This window comes from Mesocricetus auratus, unplaced genomic scaffold, assembly GCF_017639785.1.
Source record: "Mesocricetus auratus isolate SY011 unplaced genomic scaffold, BCM_Maur_2.0 Super-Scaffold_100707, whole genome shotgun sequence".
In the NCBI taxonomy this organism is placed as follows: domain Eukaryota; kingdom Metazoa; phylum Chordata; class Mammalia; order Rodentia; family Cricetidae; genus Mesocricetus; species Mesocricetus auratus.
Genome location: NW_024429269.1, coordinates 2,318,969 through 2,340,792, shown reverse-complemented (window position 1 = coordinate 2,340,792; position 21,824 = coordinate 2,318,969). Strand labels below are relative to the sequence as shown.

At 47.6% G+C, this 21,824-nt stretch overlaps 1 protein-coding gene across 1 annotated transcript in view; it reads right to left on the bottom strand.

Annotated features, from left to right (window-relative positions):
* Ephx2 (epoxide hydrolase 2) overlaps positions 1–21,824 on the bottom strand; it is a 37,808-nt gene that overhangs the window by 1,450 nt on the left and 14,534 nt on the right. Inside the window, exons 7-16 of the mRNA XM_005075247.4 lie at positions 21,620–21,715; positions 21,058–21,136; positions 18,903–18,937; positions 16,234–16,260; positions 14,295–14,380; positions 11,692–11,803; positions 6,003–6,077; positions 4,777–4,810; positions 3,320–3,422; positions 2,548–2,617 (exon numbers count right to left, since the gene is read on the bottom strand). Coding sequence (XP_005075304.1) covers positions 2,548–2,617; positions 3,320–3,422; positions 4,777–4,810; positions 6,003–6,077; positions 11,692–11,803; positions 14,295–14,380; positions 16,234–16,260; positions 18,903–18,937; positions 21,058–21,136; positions 21,620–21,715 — 717 coding nt within the window. The remainder of the gene's footprint in view (positions 1–2,547; positions 2,618–3,319; positions 3,423–4,776; positions 4,811–6,002; positions 6,078–11,691; positions 11,804–14,294; positions 14,381–16,233; positions 16,261–18,902; positions 18,938–21,057; positions 21,137–21,619; positions 21,716–21,824) is intronic.

Genomic DNA, 21,824 nt, shown 5'->3' with positions numbered 1-21,824 from the left:
TGGTTAAGAGCACCCGCTGCACTTCCAGACGATCCTCGTTCTATTCTAAGGACCTGGGTTTTGTTCCCAGCACCCACATGGCAGCTGGCAACTATTTGTAACTCCATTTCCAATTGATCTGTCATCTTGCCTCCGAGGGCACTGTGTACATTTGTTGCACATACAGACATGCAGGCAAAACAGTCGCACACATAAAGTAAATCCTTTTTCGTTTTTAAAAGGAGACGCCAAAATTCAAGAGTGTGACTAGGACAGCCATGACAGTTACCCGAGTGCTACCAGAAGGGGGCAGAAACAACGCCCTTTTTGTGTGCTGACAAATGAAGGGAGCCCTGGGATGTTGCAAGCTGGAGAAAGCCTTACATACCCTCTTTTTACTCTTCTGCTTTTACCATTTTCTTTTCCTGTCTTTTTCCTTTCAGAGCTAAGGGTAGAACCTAGAGCCTCATAAACACCAGTTAAGTGCTCTTCATGGAGCTGTGGCCTCCACCCTCTTAACTTTAGTCCAAGTCAGGGTCATGCTGAGTAGTAATCCCCCTGCCTCCATATCTGAAGTGTCTGGAATTACATTCATGCACTGTTGTCTGGCATTTCTTTCTTTCCTTCTTCCTTCCTTCCTTCCTTCCTTCCTTCCTTCCTTCCTTCCTTCCTTTCTTTCTTTTTTTTTCGAGACAAGGTTTCTCTGTATTGTTTTTGGGGCTGTCCTGGAACTCACTCTGTAGACCAGGCTGGCCTCAAACTCACTGAGATCCGCCTGCCTCTGCCTCCCGAGTGCTGGGATTAAAGGTGTGCGCCACCAACACCCAGCCTGGCATTCCTTTTAAGGTCACTTCTAAGCAGTGTCAGTCTGACCTAGCTGAGGACTCTGCAGAACTCCATGCTCGTTGACACTCCTCTCAGGGTTGTGTGATGTTCAAAAGGGATTTTGATGCTGAAACTAATTTCAGCCTTAAAAATGCAGCCTTAGCATGACCTGGTCCACCGTACAGTGTCCTCCTCATTTCCCTCCACAGCTTGACCCCTCTGGTCTTTGGAACTGAGGCTTAGCTGTATGTGCCAGTCACAGATGGCTGTAATGATGAAGACCGTGAGCATTAGCTGAACAGTAGCTGAAGAATTGTTCGGCTGGAACCCTCTCTCAAAGCGTTTGGTGCCTTGACCCACTTCCTGATCACACAGCTCTCTGAGGAGGACACTGGCCTTGCGGTTTCTTTACTGCAGAAAAGGTAATAGAGCCTCAGCCTGGCAAAGTGATCCTCCCTGTGTCATGCAGGGGTTGGATCACGCCTGTTTGTAAACACTACATTCCATGTAAAGAGGGAAGGAGGTAACTGGGCTCTTAGGGTAGCTGATGAAGGCTGGTTCCTAAACTGCTGTGATGGTTTTAAAAATGCAAGTTTTGATTATTTTAACATTTAGGGTACAAAATTATATTCTTTATAGACACAATGTTGGAAACCATCATTTGACAGACAAATGAGGAAACTGAGACTCAGATACAAAACCAAAAGGTGACAGAATCAGAGGCAAAAGCCACATCTGCTTAAGAGCCCCACATGCCTCTGTGTTTTGGTGTCATTGTTCGTGTCACCACCACAAGTGACCCTGGCCAGTCAGAGGCTCTGACCAGGGCTACCACCAGGAGACTCACACATCCCATATAATGCTGCCATTACCCAGCAGGACCCTGCGGTGAGATCTTGATTGTACAAATAAAGTCTGTCTGAAGGTCAGAGAATGGAACTTGCCACTAGCTAACCATAGAGGTCTGGAGGTCTGTACAGACAGACAGGAAGGGAGATAGCTGGGGGGAAACAGGATATAAGCAGGGAGAAACAGGAACTCGCTCTGCTGAGACACTAAGGAGGTAAGATATGGCTGTGACTTGCTCCTTCTCTCTGATCTCTCAGCATTTACCTCTATATCTGACTTGGGGTTTTTATTATCTAGACCAAGTAAGAACTCCATTTGCAGGAACCTGCTCATCAGAAGCCACAATTCCAGGGTTCTTATCAGTAAGAGTCTCTAACAGGAAGCCCTGAGTGGAGTCCACCCCAACCCCAGAGGAAAGGAGGAAGCCAAGGCCCCTGTGCAGGACCCAGGTCATGTCGGTGGGAGCAACAGGAAGCCTTAAAGGCAGCTCTGTAAGGCAAGTGTGTGTGTGTGTGTGTGTGTGTGTGTGTGTGTGTGTGTGTGTGTGTTTGGTGTATATGTATGTGTCTGTGGTGTCTGTGTTTGAGACGTGTATTGCGTGTGTGCATATATGCATGTGTCTGGTGCATATGTGTGTGTCTGTGGTGTCTGTGTGTAACATGTGTATGTCTGACGTGTGTGAGATCATGTGAGCATGAGTGTGTGTATGTCTGGTGTGTATATGTGTGCGCATGTGGTGTCTTTGCTCGAGGTGTGGGTGTGTATGTAAGCCTGGTATATGTGTGTGTGTGTGTGTCTGTTATCTGTACTCAAGGTGTCTCTGTGTGTGTGTCTCTGTGTGTGTGTGTGTGTGTGTGTGTGTGTGTGTGTATGTCAGGAGGCTACAGCGCTCACCTTCCGTCCCAATCCCTTACAGCTCCACTTCCAGTTTCTTTCTGTGTTCCGATACCAGTTCAGCGGACCCCTGTGGAGAAGATCAGGCAGCAATGAAGGTGAGCTTCCAGGAGTTGACCACTATTGGCCCACAGTGACCCATGCTACCCAGACATGCTATGCCAGGGAGGGTGAGTGCTGCAGGACACTCGAGTGTGGTCCCCGGACACAGGATTCCTGTCCTATCCACACCTGCTGCTTCCTCAGCGAGGACAAGTGCAGGAACTCTCCGCCACTAGGCTGGTAGCTCTGAAACAATTTGGGGGCAAACAGAAGCCGACCCTACAGGTTATCCTCATCTTCAAGGAGTGTACTAGGGAATGGGTGCTTGGGGCATCCCACCCGCACCCAGAAGCCACTTTCCTGCCCCAGGAAACTCAGTGATAAGGGACACAGTGGACAAGAGATGGTGTGAAGGCACTAAAATGTATGAACATTTGGGTTTGTGTGGTTTTGCTTCTCTGAAGACAGAATGCAGAGCTTTCTCGATTCTTGGAGGAGTTGCAAATCAACTAAAAACCTCTGCCTTTTGGGTGACCCATAAACACAAGAAAGAACGAGCTGGATACCCTCAGAGGAAGACACACAGCACAGGTAGTGAGCCTCCTGGCACTGGGGGCATTAAATCACACACAGTCACTGTGGTGCTCACAGGGGCTGTGTTGAGTGTAACTGCCCCATCCCTGACAGCTGAGCACCCCAGCCACCCTGTCTGGTGTTCCCTTCTTTTTACCTGAAGCCAGACTTCTTGAACTGCTGGACATAAAACTCGATTTCCTCCTCAGTGGTAATCTTGCTGAGGCTGGGATTTTCTGGGGTGTTCACAAGGAGTCCCCCTGCAAAAAGACACCTGTGTCCTCTCCCACTGGGGGCCAAAGGGTTCTAAAGCTGGTGTTCCCAGCTCAGGCTGTCCCATCTGAACTCAGAGTGAAGAGCTCGTGTGTCTCTATGTCTGTCCGTCTGCCCTCTTTTCATTGACTTCCTCTTGACCAGGAGGAGCACCAAGCCGTGGGTCTGGGCTCTTCCCTACTGTGGGGTTCTCATTATAGAATGCCACATTGTCTTCAAAGGTATGCAGTGTCCTGGCAGTGGCCTTAAAGGCTCCTCAGGGACAAAACATAGTTTTTATTCTACAGTTCTCAAAGTAAAGGGCACAGTCACTTCAGGCTTCAGACACCAAGATGATGCTCCTGCCCCTCTGGGGCTAGCCCCGTTTGAGCATCCTGCCCCCATCTGCACATCTCATTCTTTACTGCCGATCCACCTCCCCGCACCACCCTGAGCTCTCTGTGGGCAGCATCCTCGCCCAGGACTCCTCGCCAGGTATCAGACAAGGAGGCAGATACCCTCAGAGGAGACCTCCGGAGTCAGACCCCGCTCAGCCTGCAGACACAGGTCAGCCTTCTGAGCCTTACTCCTACTTGTAATTGAGAGATCATATGAGAGGCCATAGGTCCAGCACTAGGAGTGTTAGTGACCATCGTTGTTAAGAAGCAGGTGAATGGGGCTGAGAGATGGGTCAGAGGTTAAGAACACTGGCTGCTCTTCCAGAGGCCCAGAGCTCAATTCCCAGCAAACACATGGCAGCTCACAACCATCTGTAATGAGATCTGGTGCCCTGTCTGGCTTGCAGGGAAACACACAGACAGAACACTGTACTCATAATAAATAAATACATCTTTAAAAAAAGAGAATCAGGCGAATAATGGCTAGGAGGCAGTAGTAGGAGTGAAGCAAGACATTTTGGGGCCAGTACTGGCTGTTGGAGCCTCAGGGATGAGTCCAGATCTGATTTTAGTTAAATCCCACTCAGCAGGGTGACCAGACAGTCCTCATGAAGGGGAACAGGAGTAACTAGAACATGACGTCAGGGTGGACAGTCAGTGGGAATCTAGGTGGGTCCAGTGCAATCTGCCTTGTGCACATTGGTGACTCTACAGCAGCCACCTCTCCATCCTGCCCCAAATATCCTCCCCAAAGTCTAAAGCATCCTAGGACTTTGCCACTCAGCTCTCTATATGGTAGACTAGGGTAGCACCGTTAATCATTAGGAGACTTCTGTTGGGCAAGTCAAAGCTCAGAACAGGAAGGCAAGGTTAGGTCTTCTCCAAGGGGCAGAAGGGACAGGAATCCATTAATACTCAGCTGATGTGGCCCTGATGTCCCTTCCTTCCCAGGAATATGACTTACCCATTTCAGTGGCTTTATGCACAGAGAGTAAGCCCTGTGGGAACAGAAGTTAGGGAGGATGTCATAAATGAGGCAAAGTCAGAAGACTGCAGCTCAGATCTCCATTTCAGCAGACCTCAAGTGCATGGGGACCACGGAGAACGCTTCTATGTGGGCATACATGCTAAAATATACAGGCGATGGAAGCAAGAAACCAAGGATAGCACAGGACACTGGACACTGTGCTCTGGGCACATCCTGTACTTGACAAGCATGATAATATTTGATTCATAAACAAGGCACCACCGTGAAATAACCAGAAATGACAGCCATACTAAAATAGAATAATTACATCAGTGCTGTAATAAGACACCTCCCCCATGTCGATACAGAGCAGATTAACACCAGTAGGATGATATGAGATTTTGTTACTCTTCTCAGTGTGGCAGACAATTTACACCTTAGACTTTGTAGAATTTCCCCTTTTGGTATTATTGGATCATTGGTAATCAGGAATAACTGAAATCATAGAAAGTGAAATAGCAAATGGGGCCATGCTATAATACACATGCTATCCCTGAGAGCCAGCAAAGGGACCTGGCAGGGTCAGAGGAGACAGCTGAGTTCCCCATCCACTTGCACTTGCAGACCTGAGTAATGGCTTGGGCTCGTCAGCCAGTGTGAGCAAGAGATGAGAAGTCAGACTTAGAAAAGGTGGGGAAATAGGGCCGACTGCTCCCTGCCCTGCCATAGAGGAAATCTGGCAACCCGGGCCTCCTCAGTGTGCAGAAACGTCCATGAAAAGGTACAATGAAAATTCTACCCGTGACAGGCAGATGGAAAATGTATTTGCTTCAGCTTGGTACTAAGAGCAAGCCAAAGGGTGTCCCTACAATTCCATCATCAGAGGTCTACCTTCAGAGGCCTGTGTGTTTGAACTTACATCATTGTCATCTGGAGACTCACTCCTGTGGTGTGGGGCAAACAAAGAAGTGGGCCTGGTTGCTACTGCCACCAGAATGCAGGACAGAATAATGATGAGCCACCCAAGAGAGTGGGTCCAAAGTCCAAACAAGCAGGCTGGTACAGGCTAAATGTCACTACAGATGAGCTCATAAACCAAAATTGTAACATACGCACTCACAAAAGTACACATGCACACACACACTCCCACACCAACACACACACACACACACACACACACACACACACACACACACACACACACACCATCTCTCACCCCTTACCATCTCATCACTTGCTCGGAAGAAGGTTTTGAAAGTCCGACTCATGTTCTTTTCCAGCTCAGCCTCAGCCACTCCCTAAAAGAGTAAAGAAAGCAAAATTAAAGATAGCTTCAAGAAGCCCTGGAAACTGTAGTTCTCTCCCAGCTGACCAAAGGCCCTGAGCCCTTAGTTTCTGTCCCATTCAGCCCACGTTTTGTTAGAATTGCATTCCTTGGAATTTTTTTTATTGTGAGATGTATGTTTGAAAAAGATTAAAATAGAATATAAGATGCTAACAGGGGTGCTTTTGGGGAGGGGAGGTGGGTTTGAGGATAATGCTGTTTTTTATATTGCCTGGATTCCTGCTGTGATACATGACTTGCAGTAGTCAAGGAGGCTGATACAGATGTACCGTGGTGGCCAGGCTCTGAGAAGATACACAGTGAGACATCTCTGTTCATAGCTTCTCTTCACACTTCTCAATTTGACTGTAGTAACTTCAACCGTCTTCTTCAGTCTGGTCCTAACCATTACAGACCTTTGGAATGCTATCAGGGCTATCTTCCTAAGGACAGGGCAGCAAATTTCCTTTGTTAGGAGCTGGGACCCACGTCCTGGGTGGTGATAAATTAGCAGGTTCTTCTGTCTCAAGAGAGTGTTATTACAGATAATTGCTTATCTATTATAGGCTACGACAGGCTCTCAGACACCCTATGGTCTGGATGCCAGGCTGCAGGAATGAGGAGTAAGTAGGTGGAGGGGAGCACAGGGGTACACACCTCCCAGCATCTCTTCTACTTTTCCCTCTGTAGCATCCTTCTTTTAAATCTAGCAAACATAATTAATTAAGAGTTTATTTATGACAAAACAGAGATGGTCCTGTAATGTGGATGAGGAGTTGGCCACTGCAGATATAGTCAAATGTCAGAAATATTACTTCTGGTGTTTCTTGGGAAATGTTCATGTTCACTAATTCATCTTATGAGTAGTGTTTAATTCCACAATGTTTCAAAGAGTTCTTGGGGAGACTGGCGGGTGGCAAACACCCCAAGAATAAAGCGGCAGTGAGGACTGTAAAGAAAGTGACAGTTCATCCCGATTGCCCAAAAGGCAACAGCTTGTTTCTGCTGAAGCAGGGAGCACTGGAGCTCAGGGAGCACTGGAGCTCAGGGAGCACTGGAGCTGGAGTGGAGACTTGGCGCTGCAGATGGAGGAAGGATATTCTGGCTTGAGGAAAGATGCACAGGCTTGCTAACTATAGACTGGATGCCGTATTAAAAGGTATGTCTGGACTGTGAACTGTCTCTCTCAGGAGGGCTAGAGACACAACTTAGGGGATACATACTTGTCTTGCAAGAATGGGGACCTGAGCATGATGTCTAAAACCTGTTTGAAGAAGTGGAGTGCCCGGGGAACACATTTGCAAGCCCAGTTATCACAAGGTGGAAGCAGGTGGGTGATGGGGGATATTCTTCTGTTTATAGGCTTCTCTTATTGGTTGATGAACACTGATTGGCCAGTAGCCAGGCAGGCAGGATAGGCGGGACTATGAGAGGAAGGAGAAGGAGAGACAGGGAAGCCTTGAGAGAGACACCATGTAGAAACCAGGAAGATAGGACGTGCCAGGTGTTTTCTGGTAAGATAAGGCCATGTAGAAATACATAGATTGATAGTTATGGGATAATAATTAAGAGAGAGCTAGCCAGTAAGAAGCCTGGGCATCAGCCAACAGTTTATAAATTAATATAAGTCTTTGTGTGTTTATTTGGGCTAATAAGCTGCAGGACCTGACTGGAAAGAAACTCCAGCTACAAAATGGCGCCCAACGTGGGGAATGAGCCCATGACCCAGAGATTAAGAGTCTCATGCTCAATCGACTGAGCTAGCTGGGCCAGATCACAGAAGCTATGCTGCAGGTAATTAGCAAACTCAGAGTTAGGCTCAGAAAGGATGGAGGGGGAATGCAGGGGGGGGACTTGCACAGTTGGCTTTAGGTCGTGGAATGCCATGGCCAGCCAGCTGTGTGGACTGATCAGCTACAGGTGGGTCCCTGGAGCTTGCTGCCTAGTCAGCCCGGTCTAGGTAAGCAAGCCCCAGGCAATGAGAAGAGAGAAAGAGGCTTCTAATAACATAGCTGGGTACACTTAGGGTAGCTTTCAGAAAAAGTTCTAGAACATCTTGGAAATGCCACAGAATTGGGTGTGTGTGCATGACATTTCTCTGGGCAAGAGACTGCACTTTTGCTAAATCCTCCATAATTCAGCGGAGACTTGATTATGGGCCTTGTAGCTCCAGGCTGGGCACTGGGAGCTTCTCCTCCTGGGTAGATACTTAGAATGCATATCCCCAGCACCCCCACAGAACAGAATTTCATTGTATCAACATCCTCCAGTGGACCTGCACCCCAGGGACCAATGATGGCACCCGCCCAGTGCTGAGGATGTCACAAATCATGTAGCATCCACTTAGGTGGTTTCCTCCATACACCCACAAACTTCAGCCCAACATGAAGTCTAGACTTAGCGCAGAACTGGAGCTAAAGGTCACAATGGGCCACAGAGGCACAGCCCAGCACTGGGTAAAACGGACCACAGCTGATGATGTCATAGGTTCCCACAGCCCCCAGGAATAAAACTGGCACAAAACAGAACCCACACCAAGGGCACTCCTATGGTGACAGGCTTTCCCCACCAGGGCTGGCACCTGAAAAGGGAGGTGACCTTCCTACCAGACACACAGGGGCATGACAAAAACCTAGGTTTTGAAAACTCAGCCAGAGCCAACATCTCCCTCATATTCCTTGCTTATATAGTTTCCACTCCTACCCTCCCTCCACGGAGCCTTTTCTAGGCATTTGCTAATACCTTGCTTCCTCAGAAGGGAGAAAAAAGAACAGAGCCAGGCGAGGTGTTTGCTGGGGGGGGGGGAAGCAGCCTGAGGCAGGGTGTGGCAGAAAATGAAAGGGACAGGAAATAGGGCAAAGACCCTCACTCCATGCCCTGGTTTCCATTTCTCTTTGGTTGAGAGTCAAGAATGTCACCTGAGAAAACAAAACCAATGCCACCCTCCAAAACCCACAGTGAGGATGCCCTACTTCTCTCAAAGACAGCCCGGAGGAGAGCCTTGGATTTAGCTAAAAGACCCCGCCTACTTAAGGCCTCAATGCAGCCTTCGAGTTTAACCTCCTCAAAGTCTCTGTCATTCACAACCATGACTGTGCCCTACACAAGTCACCTCACAGCCTCACTGATGGGGAGGAAATTCTTAAAGATAAGAGAAGGGCGTAAGCCAACTCATTTTCACAAAAGCATTTGAAACTTTTTTCTTTGTTTTTTTTTTCCAAGACGTTGTGTTGCCAAGCCTGTGCATAACATAATCACCACATGCAGCCGAGACTGTGTGTCGTGTCAGCACGGTAGGAAATAGGCAGCAGCCCTTTCAGTCCTACAAACCCCACGTGACAGATGATGAATCAACCCAGGCCTTGGAGAGCTAAGGTCATGAGTCAGTGCTGGGGCTTGAGTGATGTGGGTCGGGTTCTAAAGCCATCCTTCCACGCTGGGCTCAGGAGCACAGAAGGAGCAGTCGGGACACTTGCCATTGTGAAATGCAGCCTTCCCTCCCCTTTGATGACTTTAATCAGATAACACAGCTGGCACTTCCCCAGGAGCACAAGCCCTTTTAGCCTCTCCTCTCTGGCCTCACCTTTACACCTGCTCCCTGTCTGCGTGATGGACTTTCGAGAGAGTGGACAGGACTATTTACCCTTGTACTCTCTGAGTCTTGCCGCCCTTGGCATCTGTCTACTCTTCTCAGCACCATGTGAGATGAGAGCTCTGTGGAGGCTCTGCAGGGCCCCGGACACTGAATTGTATCCCCGTACTCATCCACAGCAGCTGCTCCTGGGGTGAGGTGGGCCCTCCATAAATAAGGATGCTGATGGAGGTCGATTTACAGGCAGGGCAGGGCTGTCATCCATCACTGCTGACCTACAGCCTCCCATTGCTATTTCTTGCCTGGCATTCATCACCTTGCAGAAGGAGTCCATTGATTCTCCATTGTAATCGAATCTTACAAATGAGTAGGCTCGTAATTAACAAGTCACCATGGCTTTCCTCAGAAATCTCCAACTGCAAATTCAGCATGGGGCAGGGATGATCAGTGCCCCTACTCCTTCCCTGCATGGGCACAGATCCAGGGTCAACCCACCTCTAAAGGCACAATGTGCAGAACCAAATAAAGAGATCTCTCCAAGTGTCTGGGGGCTCAGGATCAAGGTCACTATGTGGTTTTGTGCATGTGGCTGTAGGATCCTGCTTTCTGAGAACATTGGTTCGGCCCTACTATACCCCAGGAATCCACAGATGCTGCCAGAGTGAGGTGAGCCCTGGCCCTCAAGGTGAGCCAGGAGCATGTGAGTGCACACACACACTCACAGGTGCACACACACACACACACACACACACACACACACACACACACACACAGCAGATGGAAGCAGGCCTTTCTGAGGAGAGTGCTGATTCTTGAAGGAGGTGTGGCCTCCGGGAGAACTCCAGACTTGCTAGACCACAGAAGTGGCCAGCAAACAGCCTACTAGGTTCAGAAGTCTTCCCACAGTCCACCTTAGTCAATGCTGGGCTGTGTAGCTCCTTGGTTAGAGTGCATTGAAGATGAACTCTTGTTACTTCTGATCAGGTGACTCAGTGTTCTCAGAGAGTCCCTGACAAAGGTCCAACTCCATTACAGGGATCACCACCTTCCAGGGCTGCCTTTGAAAGGCATCTTTGTGGGCCTTGTGCTGATACCTCAAACAACCCCACACTCCTTCAAGTGCCTGCTGTGGGCTCTTTGGCTGTCGGCAACATTTGATGAGGCTCAATTGTCAGTGAGCAGAGTGTAAGGTCTCTAGCAAGAGCCCGAGACCAGCAGCTTCAAGTGAACACCTGGCTCCTGCTGCACACATTGCAGAAACCAGCCTGGCAGCATCCCCTGCTCCTCAGCCAGGGGCCACCCAGACAGACACAGAGAAATGTTCACCTACTCACAAAGGCCCACTGGATCGGGGGTCAGTATGTCTGAGCCTGTTTGCAAAATCAATTCTAACTGATGCCTCAGAGTATTCAAAGAGCAGAGATAAACTGAAAGAGAGAGGAGCAAGGGAGAGGGAGGAGAAGAGGGAGAGGGAAGAAGAGAGGAGGGGAGAGGAGAGAGAAAGGGGAGGGGAGAGGAGAGAAAAAGGGGAGGGGAGAGGAGAGAGAAAGGGGAGGGGAGAGGAGAAAGGGGAGGGGAGAGGAGAGAGAAAGGGGAGGGGAGAGGAGAAAGGGGAGGGGAGAGGAGAGAGAAAGGGGAGGGGAGAGGAGAGAGAAAGGGGAGGGGAGAGAGAGAGAAGAGGGGAGGAGAGGGGAGAAAGGGAGGGGAGAGGAGAGAGAAAGGGGAGGGGAGAGAGAGAAGAGGGGAGGAGAGGGGAGAAAGGGGAGGGGAGAGGAGAGAGAAAGGGGAGGGGAGAGAGAGAGAAAGGGGAGGGGAGAGGACAGAGAAAGGGGAGGGGAGAGAGAGAAAGGGGAGGGGAGAGGAGAGAGAAAGGGGAGGGGAGAGAGAGAGGAGAGGGGAGGAGAGAGGAGGAAAAGGGGGGAGGAGAAGGGATGAGAGGGGAGGGGAGGAGAAGGCGACAACATTGGTTCCATCGCTCTTGGTGTCCCACACTTACTGGTTCTTGGAAGTACAGTTGGTAATTAAAAACCGGGATAGATTTGATAACTTCCAAAGGAGGCACCTCAGGATTTGGTGGCATGAACGGAGTGTTCAGACTGGCCACAGCTCTGCAGGAATAAACATTAAAACAAAGAGCCTGGTGAGAGTCAGAAAGAACATTTCAGGTCAAAACTGAAGCTACAGTGGGAAATGACATTCGCGAAGTCTCACTCTGACAGTGAGCGGGAGAATGGATTAGAACACAGGTGTTCTGATTCTTAACCTAGCAGGGGTTTCCCCACTCACCTGCAGCCTTTTAAAAACCTACCTGCCTTAGACACACACGTATATATGTGGACCCACACAGCTGAGGGTTGGAGGGCCTGAGACAGAACAAGGGGGCATGCCGGGACGTCTCAGGTCTGATGCTATTCAGGAAAAACCTCCTTTTGACCAGTAAAAGGCTTCTAAATTTTTGTTGGGAAGAGACTACATTGAGAAAAGTAACATATATGACTTTTAAGCCACATATCATAGTTTGTTCTCAAAAGCATGTAATATGCTTTCTACAGTAATATTTTGGTGAATCTGATTGTTTAAGAATAGTGGTAGTTTGAATGAAAAAGGTCCCATAGGCCCCGGAAGTGGTACTGTTAGAAGATGTGGCCTTGTGGGCATCGGTGTGGCTTGTTGGAGGAAGTGTGTCACTGGGGTGGGCTTTGAGGTCTCAGAAACTCAAGCCAGGTGAGTGGTTCACTTTGTCTCCTGCTGTCTGTGGATCCAGATGTAGAACTCTCATTTACTTCTCCAGCACCATGTCTACTTTCCACCATGATGATGATGGACTAAACCTCGGAAGTGTAAGCCACTCCCAATTAAATGTTTTCCTTTATAAGAGTTGCTGTGGTCATGGTGTCTCTTCACAGCAATAGAAACCCTAATAAGACAAGACTCAAACTCTTATTTCCAGGTTAAGTGAAACAGGAGAAAGAGGGAAGGAAAGAGTAGGGATGAGGAGGAGACCAGTAATTCATACACTTTACATATGTTTTTAGGAGGGCTCAGGAGTGGTAACTTAGTGGGTAAACGCACTTGCTCTAAAAACATAAGGACTGAGGGTCTGAGTTCAAATTTTCAGCACCCATGTAAAAAGGCAGGCATGGCAGTAAGTGCCTGGAACCCCCTGTATGGTAGGAGCATCAAGAGTTGGATCCTGCATCTACTCCTTAGCCAGCCAAGTCAAAACAAAAAACAAACAAACCCAGCTTCCAGTTGAGTGAGACACCCTGCTTCAAGATAATAAGATGGAGACAAGAGAATAAGCCTGACATCTTGCTCTGGCCTCCACATATGGGCATCTGCCCCCCCATATACTAACATGTATACACAATACATATCCACAACACATACTACAATACACACACAAAATAAAAATGTGCTTAAAAATAAATACAAATAAGGTATACATTAGAAAAATGCTTTAGGAAACTCCTGATTTCATTTCGGTCTTTGCTGTAATCCCACCACGTGAAGAAGGCTTTGTAAACGTGACCATGTAAAAAGTGACTGGGACATGCAGACCACTGATGCCTATATTCTTCCCACCTACCAAGACAGAGGCATCAACTGCAACTTTCTAGCTCAACTGGGTGTGGTCCTGGGTCTACTTCACCCACTAGCTTCTGTGCCATCCAGATGCTCCCCATGGAGCCTTGATAACGACTGTGGATACTGTGGTGGTGACCATGACACACCATGGTAGCTGTGCACCCACACCATTTCAGGATGTTGGTCTGACTATGAGTTCTGATTGTAGCTTTGCAGTTGAAGAAACCAAGGGCTAGGAGGTGACTTCAGGACTGAATTGAAGGCTTCTCTCTGTCTCTGTTTCTGTCTGTCTCTCTCTGTCTGTCTCTCTCTGTGTCTCTGTGTCTCTGTCTCTGTCTCTCTCTCTCTGTCTCTCTCTCTGTCTCTCTCTCTCTCTCTCTCTCTCTCTCTCTCTCTCTCTCTCTCTCTCTCTCTCTCTCTCTCTCTCTCTCTCTCTCTTTCTGTAGCCCAGGGTGACCTTAAACTAACAATCCTGCTTTAGCCTCCTAAGTGCTGGGATTATAGGTATGTGCCACAACACCCACTTACTTAAAGGGCACATTTTTTGACTCTTGGTCCAGGGTGAACAGGTGAACTCTCTCCTATTTAATGCTGTAAGCCCTTTATCACCTGATTACCTACTCCACTGAGGAGCAGGGGATGCTGCCAGGCTGGTTTCTGCAATGTGTGCAGCAGGAGCCAGGTGTTTGCTTGAAGCTACTGGTCTCGGGCTCTTGCTAGAGACCTTACACTCTGCTCACTGACAATTGAGCCTCATCAAATGTCACCGAGAGCCAAAGAGCCATACAGCACTGCATGCCCACAAGACACCTGACTCTGAATTCTTTGCCTTGTTGTCAGTCATTGGGTCAGAGGCTGTCTCTAGGAGCTCAGTAGGTCTGCTTTTGTGTGTTTACCTTCCCTGTTAACATACTTGTTTTCTAGAAGTTTTGCTGAGCTGAGACACCTGTGGCAGTTCTTGGACAACTCTTAGTCCAGCCTCACAAACCCTTAATGCACCTAGCTGCTTACCTCACCCTCTCAGGGTAGAAGAGAGCCATACTCCACACCAGCACACCAGCCCAGTCATGGCCAATGAACACTGCTTGAGGGATCCCCTAGAAAAACAATAGAGACAAGGTGAGGATGGATTTCTGGGATGCAGAGTGAAGAGTCAAAGGCCTCTCCTTGACAACCCAGTGACTCCCTCAGGAATGCCCAGAAACTCCTCTGAGGTATGCCCCATCCTTTTTACACTACCTCCCACACATCCCCACGCCTCCTCACCTCTACAAGTAATGACTAGGCTTTCCTCTCCAGGCTCCAAGGTCATTACTCTCTGTGTGATTACAACTCTGCCCTTACTCTTCTGGGATCTTTTCTCTCTTAGTTAGCCATGAGAAGTCCAAAATCACCTTCCATCTCTTGTTCCCTTTCTGCTACAGCTACTAATGACAACACCCCCTCTTGACTGAATATCTACTACATCCAGGTGGAGGCGTTCATGTCCACACCTGGAGACTGTTACATGTGGGAAGTGATCTTCCTTGTACCACATACATAGCAAGTGATAGTCACAATTCTGACACGGGTCTCCCAACACAAGCTAAGTCAGGCTCCTTTTCCTTCTCCAATGCCACCCAGTTGGCCATCTGAGGCCTTGCAGATGCCTCCAGTCTCTCTACTCCCTCTGAAGACGGCTCCTTGTCCCAGGTCCCTGCAGTGGTTTGTCCCTTCATGTCTACTATCAAGTCTCTCATGTGGCCTTCACCAGTCACCTCCCTAAGTGCCTTCACTGGGTCTCAGCAGGTTTGTCACTTCCTCCTGTTTGAGGGATCAGTTTTGTGTGGTTCTCTGGGCTCCCACCCTTCTGACGATTCCCAACATCAGACATTTCCTTCATCACATGCCGTGGTTTCCCTGAGCCTGGGCTTCCTAATCTGATGTTTCCAACTTTCATCTCTCCTCTGCCTTTTATGATGGATTTTCTCACAGCTTAGCCTTTAGGAACCTTCTGCTTGAATAGGCATTGTCCATGAGGAATAGATCTGTTCCAATTGCCTTAATTTCCACCCTTGGGGCAGGTGCACAGCTGGCCCAGGCTCCTTTCTAGGTCCGATCAGATCTGTCTAGAGATAGATATGTGGTCCTACTAACCTGAACCCCTGAGTCCCTGTTGGGAGCATTCTCAGACAGCTAACGGTTATGTGTTTAGACATCGCAGAGCTAAGATTGGACCATGCCTACCCACACACATGCACACACAGCACTTCCTGACCCAATTCCATGGAGCGCATACAGCCATCATCCTCCCCTGTTTCCTGCGCAGTGCCCACTGCTGAACCAGAAGTCAGCTGCACCAGTTTTCTCTCCATCTTCTATCCAGTTAATAAGCTAGGCCCCCACTGCTCTGTGTCTCTCTGTTCTCTGTCTCCATTGCCATTGGCCTAGAATATTCCTCCTCCAGTCAGTCCTGCAGTGTTTGCATTCCATTCCAGCCTAATACCATGAGGCAGGGGGGCATGACAGAGTGGTCTTGGGAATGCTACATGTGTTCTGCTGATGACCATGGCACTTTCATTTTGGTCACTGGGTTTGATCTGAGATTTGTCAGAAGAGATTCAAGTTTTAATGAGCTGTGAATTACTATAATAACGTATAGATTATTTTCCCACATCTTTCCCTGATACTCAAGGTTCCCCTCCCTGGATGGAAGCCAACAATGGGATTTCTCTTTACTTTCTTGAATGAATGGCAAAACATCTACTCCATTCTCACCCTTCTAATCTTCAGCTATCTTTAATTTGGGGGACACCCACCCCTTGCTGCCTGAAGCCCATGTCTCCCCCCTGCCCTGGTCCTCTCTGCTCATGGTCACCAACAGTCCACCCTCCAAGGCATCCAGCTCTCATTTCATTATCAAGATCCACACAGAATTCTCCAAAGAGATCAGCTCGAAGGAGTGACTCACCAGCTTATCCAGAAATGATACCATCTCCTAAAAAAAAGAGCACACAGAGGCAGCATCAGACAGAAAAGGCAAATAGAAAGAGCTTGCCACATGCCACACACTGTCAGGACAAGCCTCAGGAAGACTGATAGGCTGTCAGTGGGTAGATCATGTCATGAGAGTCCCCACCCCTTTCCTGAATCACAGCGGTCCGTCTGTCTTCTGAGATCTCTTGCAGGCTCTGATAGAAACCATGGGTTCTGTCCCAAGGAAGCACACGTGAACACCGCTTCATATTCTGCCATCATTACTAGGAACTCATAGGTCCCACAAGATCACAACAGCATGGTGACACCCTGCTGAACTACACGAAACACCTTTCACACGCTAGGTTACAGTGAGTTCAGTGTACTCTCCAGACTCCACGAGCTGAAAATCATACTTGGATCCTAAGGAACATGGTAAAACATACAGCCCCAGCCATTCACTGCATCTTATACCTGAGAATATGACCTGCAGAAGTTAAACCCACACTGGAAACCACACATACATTATAGGGGTCAGCTGGGTGTAGACGCATCTCCAAACACCACTGAACTTTAAAAGTTATTATTGCTATGTTGCATCCAGAATTCTCAATTTGGAATCCCGAGGCTATAAATATACAGGTTTATTGGTAGAATTAAGGCTCCTGTCCTAAAATAAAAATCATGTTTATTGCTGCGTACTCATGGAAGCCAAAAGATGGCACCAACCTAAGTTGATGAGAGATGCAGAAAGTTGGGGGTACATACACAAAGGTCTACTAGTCAAACACAAAAGGGTGAAGATGAGTTATCTGTTGCAACATGGGAAACATGGTGCTAAATGAATAAGCCAACAGAGAGAGACAGGTAGCATGTGAGCTCATTCTTATGAGGTCTAGAACAGTTATCTATGAAGCCGTGTTGAAAACTGGTTAGCAGAGGCTGAGACAGTAGATATGAGGAAGGTGAGTATGGGGTTGATCAAAGGATAAATAATTACAATCAGATAGGGAGAGATAAATTTCAAAAGGCCTACTCTATAGCAAAGTAACTAATTAGTGGTGGTGATACATTCTTGAAAAATGTCAGCTGAATGTCATATGCTGTCAGTATAAAATGATGACTATGTGAGGTCATGCATCTGTAAGTGTCCTAGATGTGACTAATCTGTAATGATATTAAACATCAAAACACCTTGTTATGCATCTCTGTGAGGTCATGCATCTGTCAGTTACCTAGACCGGCCATTCTACAGAGGGTCGTAAACATCTTGTAATGCATGGCAAAACACATTACTTGTCAATTGTAAGTTAAATCAAAGGAGAGCCCAGCTGTACAAAACTGCCACACAGATTTAAGAGTTGTAGTTGAGGGAAATCATTTTGCAAGGTATTTGACAGGTTATGATGAGAAAGTTTTATGGGCACTTGAAGACAAGCGGTATTATGGGTCTTAATTCCATTTTTTCTGAACCTATATTTGAAGCCAATGTTAGCTTTTTTAAATACAATTTTATGTTAAAACTATTGTGGTGGTTTTGAAAAAGAACATTATGAATATAAGTCACATGCCATATAATTAGTCCCTTTAAAGTCCATTCAATGGGCTTAGTATAATCAGGGTTGTGAAACTGTCACCACCATCCAGTTAGAAAGTTCTCATTGCCATAAACTTTTAAACTTCCCTTTAAGGTTTAACCCATCAGGTATCACTTTCTCTTCTTGTTCCCCTGCGTCTTGGCAGTCACTAATCCAAGCTCCCTCTGGATTGCCTGTTCTGAACACTCCATACAAATGGAGTTACTCGGTATGTGACCTTTGTAACTGGCTTCTGCTTAATATTGTAGCTTCCAGATTCACTCATGCAGGACACCCTCCACTGCTCCACCACTCTTCATCACCGAGTAACCTTCCGGTGCATGGATTATGGCAAAGGACCCATCTACTCATCAGCTGATGGTGTTTGGACTGTTTCCACATGTAGGTACTATGGATGGGGTTGCTTTAACAGAAGAGCCTGGGTTTTCTTATCATTGGTTCTCCTGGGATGGTTCCTAGTAGTACATGTACTAATGATACTTCAAAGACAGAAGACTAGGACTTTTTGTTTGTTTTGGCCTCAGGACCCCATAGAGGAGTGCAGTCCTGTGGAGCAACCCAATGTACCCATCCTGAGAATAAATTCCAACAAAAAGTGGGAGGCACCCATCCTGAGAATAAATTCCAGCAGAAATAAGGTGAGTGGATGTGGTGGGATGGGAGAAGCTCCTACAATGGAAAACGGAGGCAGGAGAATTGTCCCATCTAGAAGCTGGGCTTTTATCTGAGCTTTGTGGCAAAGAAGCCACAGTTTACATGCAGAGCTGCTGGTTGAAGACTCTCAGAATGCAATGGAGAGTGGAGTGTGGAAGGTTTCAAAGCTGGATACACTACTTGTCAACCTTGGGCAGCAGCGTTAGGCTGCCCATTTCATTTGGGAATCACACTCTGTGCAGCCTGCATGCCGGACATCATTTAGAACTATCACCTTCATGTTCAGTGAGATTCAGTGTGCACATGCTGTGCACTGTGCTTTGTTTAAATGGACACCCAGGCTTCTGGCTAACGTCAGGAAGAAACTCAGGATGGAAACGACATTGTAGATGCTACTGAAGAGGCTCCTTACCTTACATAACACTTCCATGGCATATTCTTCTATTTCTGTAATAGAAACAAACAAATGAATGAACAAATAAATAAATACCAGGCATGTTCAGAAGGCAGAGATAGGCAGATCTCTGTGAGTTCAAGGGTATTCTGGTCTATATAATGAGACCCTGTCTTAACACACACTCTCGCATTTGCACATGTACACACACACACACAACAGATATATAATGCAATTTTAAATTTGCAAACAAAAAGTCCCTTTCACCAAAACAAATAAACAAAAAGCCAGAAACCTCCCAATATATTGATTCTGTTTATTTTTAAGTCCATTTTGAGTTGGGTGTTGAATATGCTGTAAGATAGTATGTGTGGTGTGTGTGGTGTGGGGGTGTGCATTTACTTCTGAACTCTTTAGTCTGCTCCACTTATCTTAGTCTTCATTCTGCTATTATACCACTTAACTACTGTGAACTTGGAATAGTGTTTGAAATCACATTTAATTTCAAATCCCTACGGCTTTGTGTTTTTTTTCTCAAAATGCATTAAATTCTCTGTGTATATGTGTGGTTCTGCATGGACTGCACAATTGCTCTATTTCTGTCTAAAAATATGCCATTGAGCACTTGGGAGGCAGAGGCAGGGGGCAAATTTAAGGCCAGTCATGATACACAGTGAATCCCTGTCTCGGAGGGAAAAGAAGCCATCGAAACTTGGATAAGGGCTACAGTGCACCTGAAGACTGCTTTGGGGAGCAAGCAGCTCTTTTAAAACCAATTATAGATATTCCAGTGGGCATAAAGAAAAAAATGTAAAACAAAACAAAAACCAAATGGCAGAAATATAAGAAAAACAACGAAGTCATTCAATAAAATCTCTAATCCTTCTCTTTTCATAAACTCTATTTAGAATGTGATGTCACTATGTCATTCCCAGGCAGACTGTCCTGAGCTAAGTGAAAAGCAAGTATTCTCATAACTAAAACCAGGAAGCTGACTTCCCCAGGCTCTACGAATGAAAGCTGGCCGTTAGTCAAAAGTTCAGTTTGGTGTCATTCAGGAGGCAAGAGTCACTGAGAAGACACTGCCACACTTAGAGAATGACCCACAATGCACTCTAGCAGGACACGTCAAGGGGACCTGAAGGGTGATCCCATGAGTGGCCAAATCCTGCCAGTCTAGGTCAGCAGGATTCCATCACAGGAGCCAGATGTGCCAGATGTGATCACTGGGGTTAATGGACGTGGGAAGCAGCTTAGGGAGCCCAGCTGTCAGCACCATCACTGTGCTTTGGAAGAGTTGCTTTCATGCCTGGCTACATCATGCCCCTGCCTCCACACCTGGGCTCCGAAGACCCTTGGACTAAGGATTTACTTGAACCTAGTAAGAATAAAGAACTCTTCCTACCAAGGAAATGCTCATAAACCTACAAATGGCCTCAGGGCTAAGAGGCCGTGCAATGCTTACTCTTGGGCTCTGTAGACATAGGGCTTAGAACTGACCTACAAGTGCTGCCGGATCCAGCAGTTCTAAAGAACGGAAGGCAGGCATGCACCGGTGTGTGCGTGCCCGCGTCCAGAGCAGGGATATTTAAAGTAGCCAAAAGATGGGGGTGACCCAGTGTTCTTTGGTGGAGAGGGAAACACGGCTGATGGTGGTTTGTACACTGTGAGAGCATGCATCCCGAAAGAGAGGAGGTGCCACCATCTGACAGGGATAAACACTGAAGGATGCTATTGGGTAAGATCAGCCAATCATGACACGGTAGCTACCGTATGAGCCCACTGACGTGATGTTTCCAGAGCAGCCACCTTCACGGAGAAAACGAGTGTGGCCAGGGCAGAGGGGAGGAAAAACTGAGGAGCTGAATCCAATCCAAGCTAGGTATAAGAAAACTCTTACAGAAATAGATGGTACAGCCTACATTCTGCATCACTGAGGACCAGCAGAGGGCCCCTTCCAGAACAAGCCTGTGGGTCTCCTGGGTCACTCGGAGTGTATGGGGCAGGAGCAATACAAGCCCAAAGATATGGAACACTGCAGGACCAGGGCCTCATTAGGTGTGCTCAACCTGGACAGCGCAAGCTCAGGGGGGCTGGAGAGCCCAGGGGAACTAGAGATGCTGAGCAGAGAGGAACATGACCACACAGGACATCCAAGAGACAGCCAACTCACCAGGAGGGGAAGATGAGTTTCCATAGCCTTTCATGTCTATAGCTAAAACCCGGAAGCCTGCCTGGGCCAGAGCGGGGATCTGGAAAGCAAAAGAGTTCAAGGGTATGGCAGTGTGGTCTCACTAGTCTTTAGCTGATGCTCCTTGTTTGTGCCCCTTCCCACTTCTTTCTTGTAAATAGCTCCACCTAAAGTGCCACATGGCACTTGGTAGTCTCATTCCCATGGAGCTAGAAGACCGCTGTGCACAGTGGTGAGGTTGTGCACTGCGTCAAAGCCACGCTGACCAGAACATCTTATCTAACAAAGCTCTTGCATATTTCTGTGTTCATTACTAAGAGTCCTACGCAAGAGGTTAAGAATGTCCTCAGGAACCTCCTTAGAATTTGTACGGGTGTCTTGAGGATCAGTACAGCCTCGAGGTACTTCCTATACCCAGGATTGTTGAGGCCTTGATGTCAAAATTTGGAGATGATTCGTCCATAGCATCCCAGGCTAGGCTACAGCATCTAAATGCCCCCTCTCCTTACCCTGACTGGGGAGTGCCTTCCTCAGCTTCCCTTACCTGGTACCTCCAAGAAAACCAGCTCTCCGGAAACCCATGGCAGAGGCACACAGGAGGGCCAGAGCCCATCTCCACAAAATGCAGGCAGATCCCTGGCTGTGGAAGAGGGGAATGACAGTAATCTTGATGCTAGTGTAGGCAAAACTGGGCTCACTCACGTAGATGACATTGCACAAGTCTTTGCAGGAGACAGTCAGACATTGCC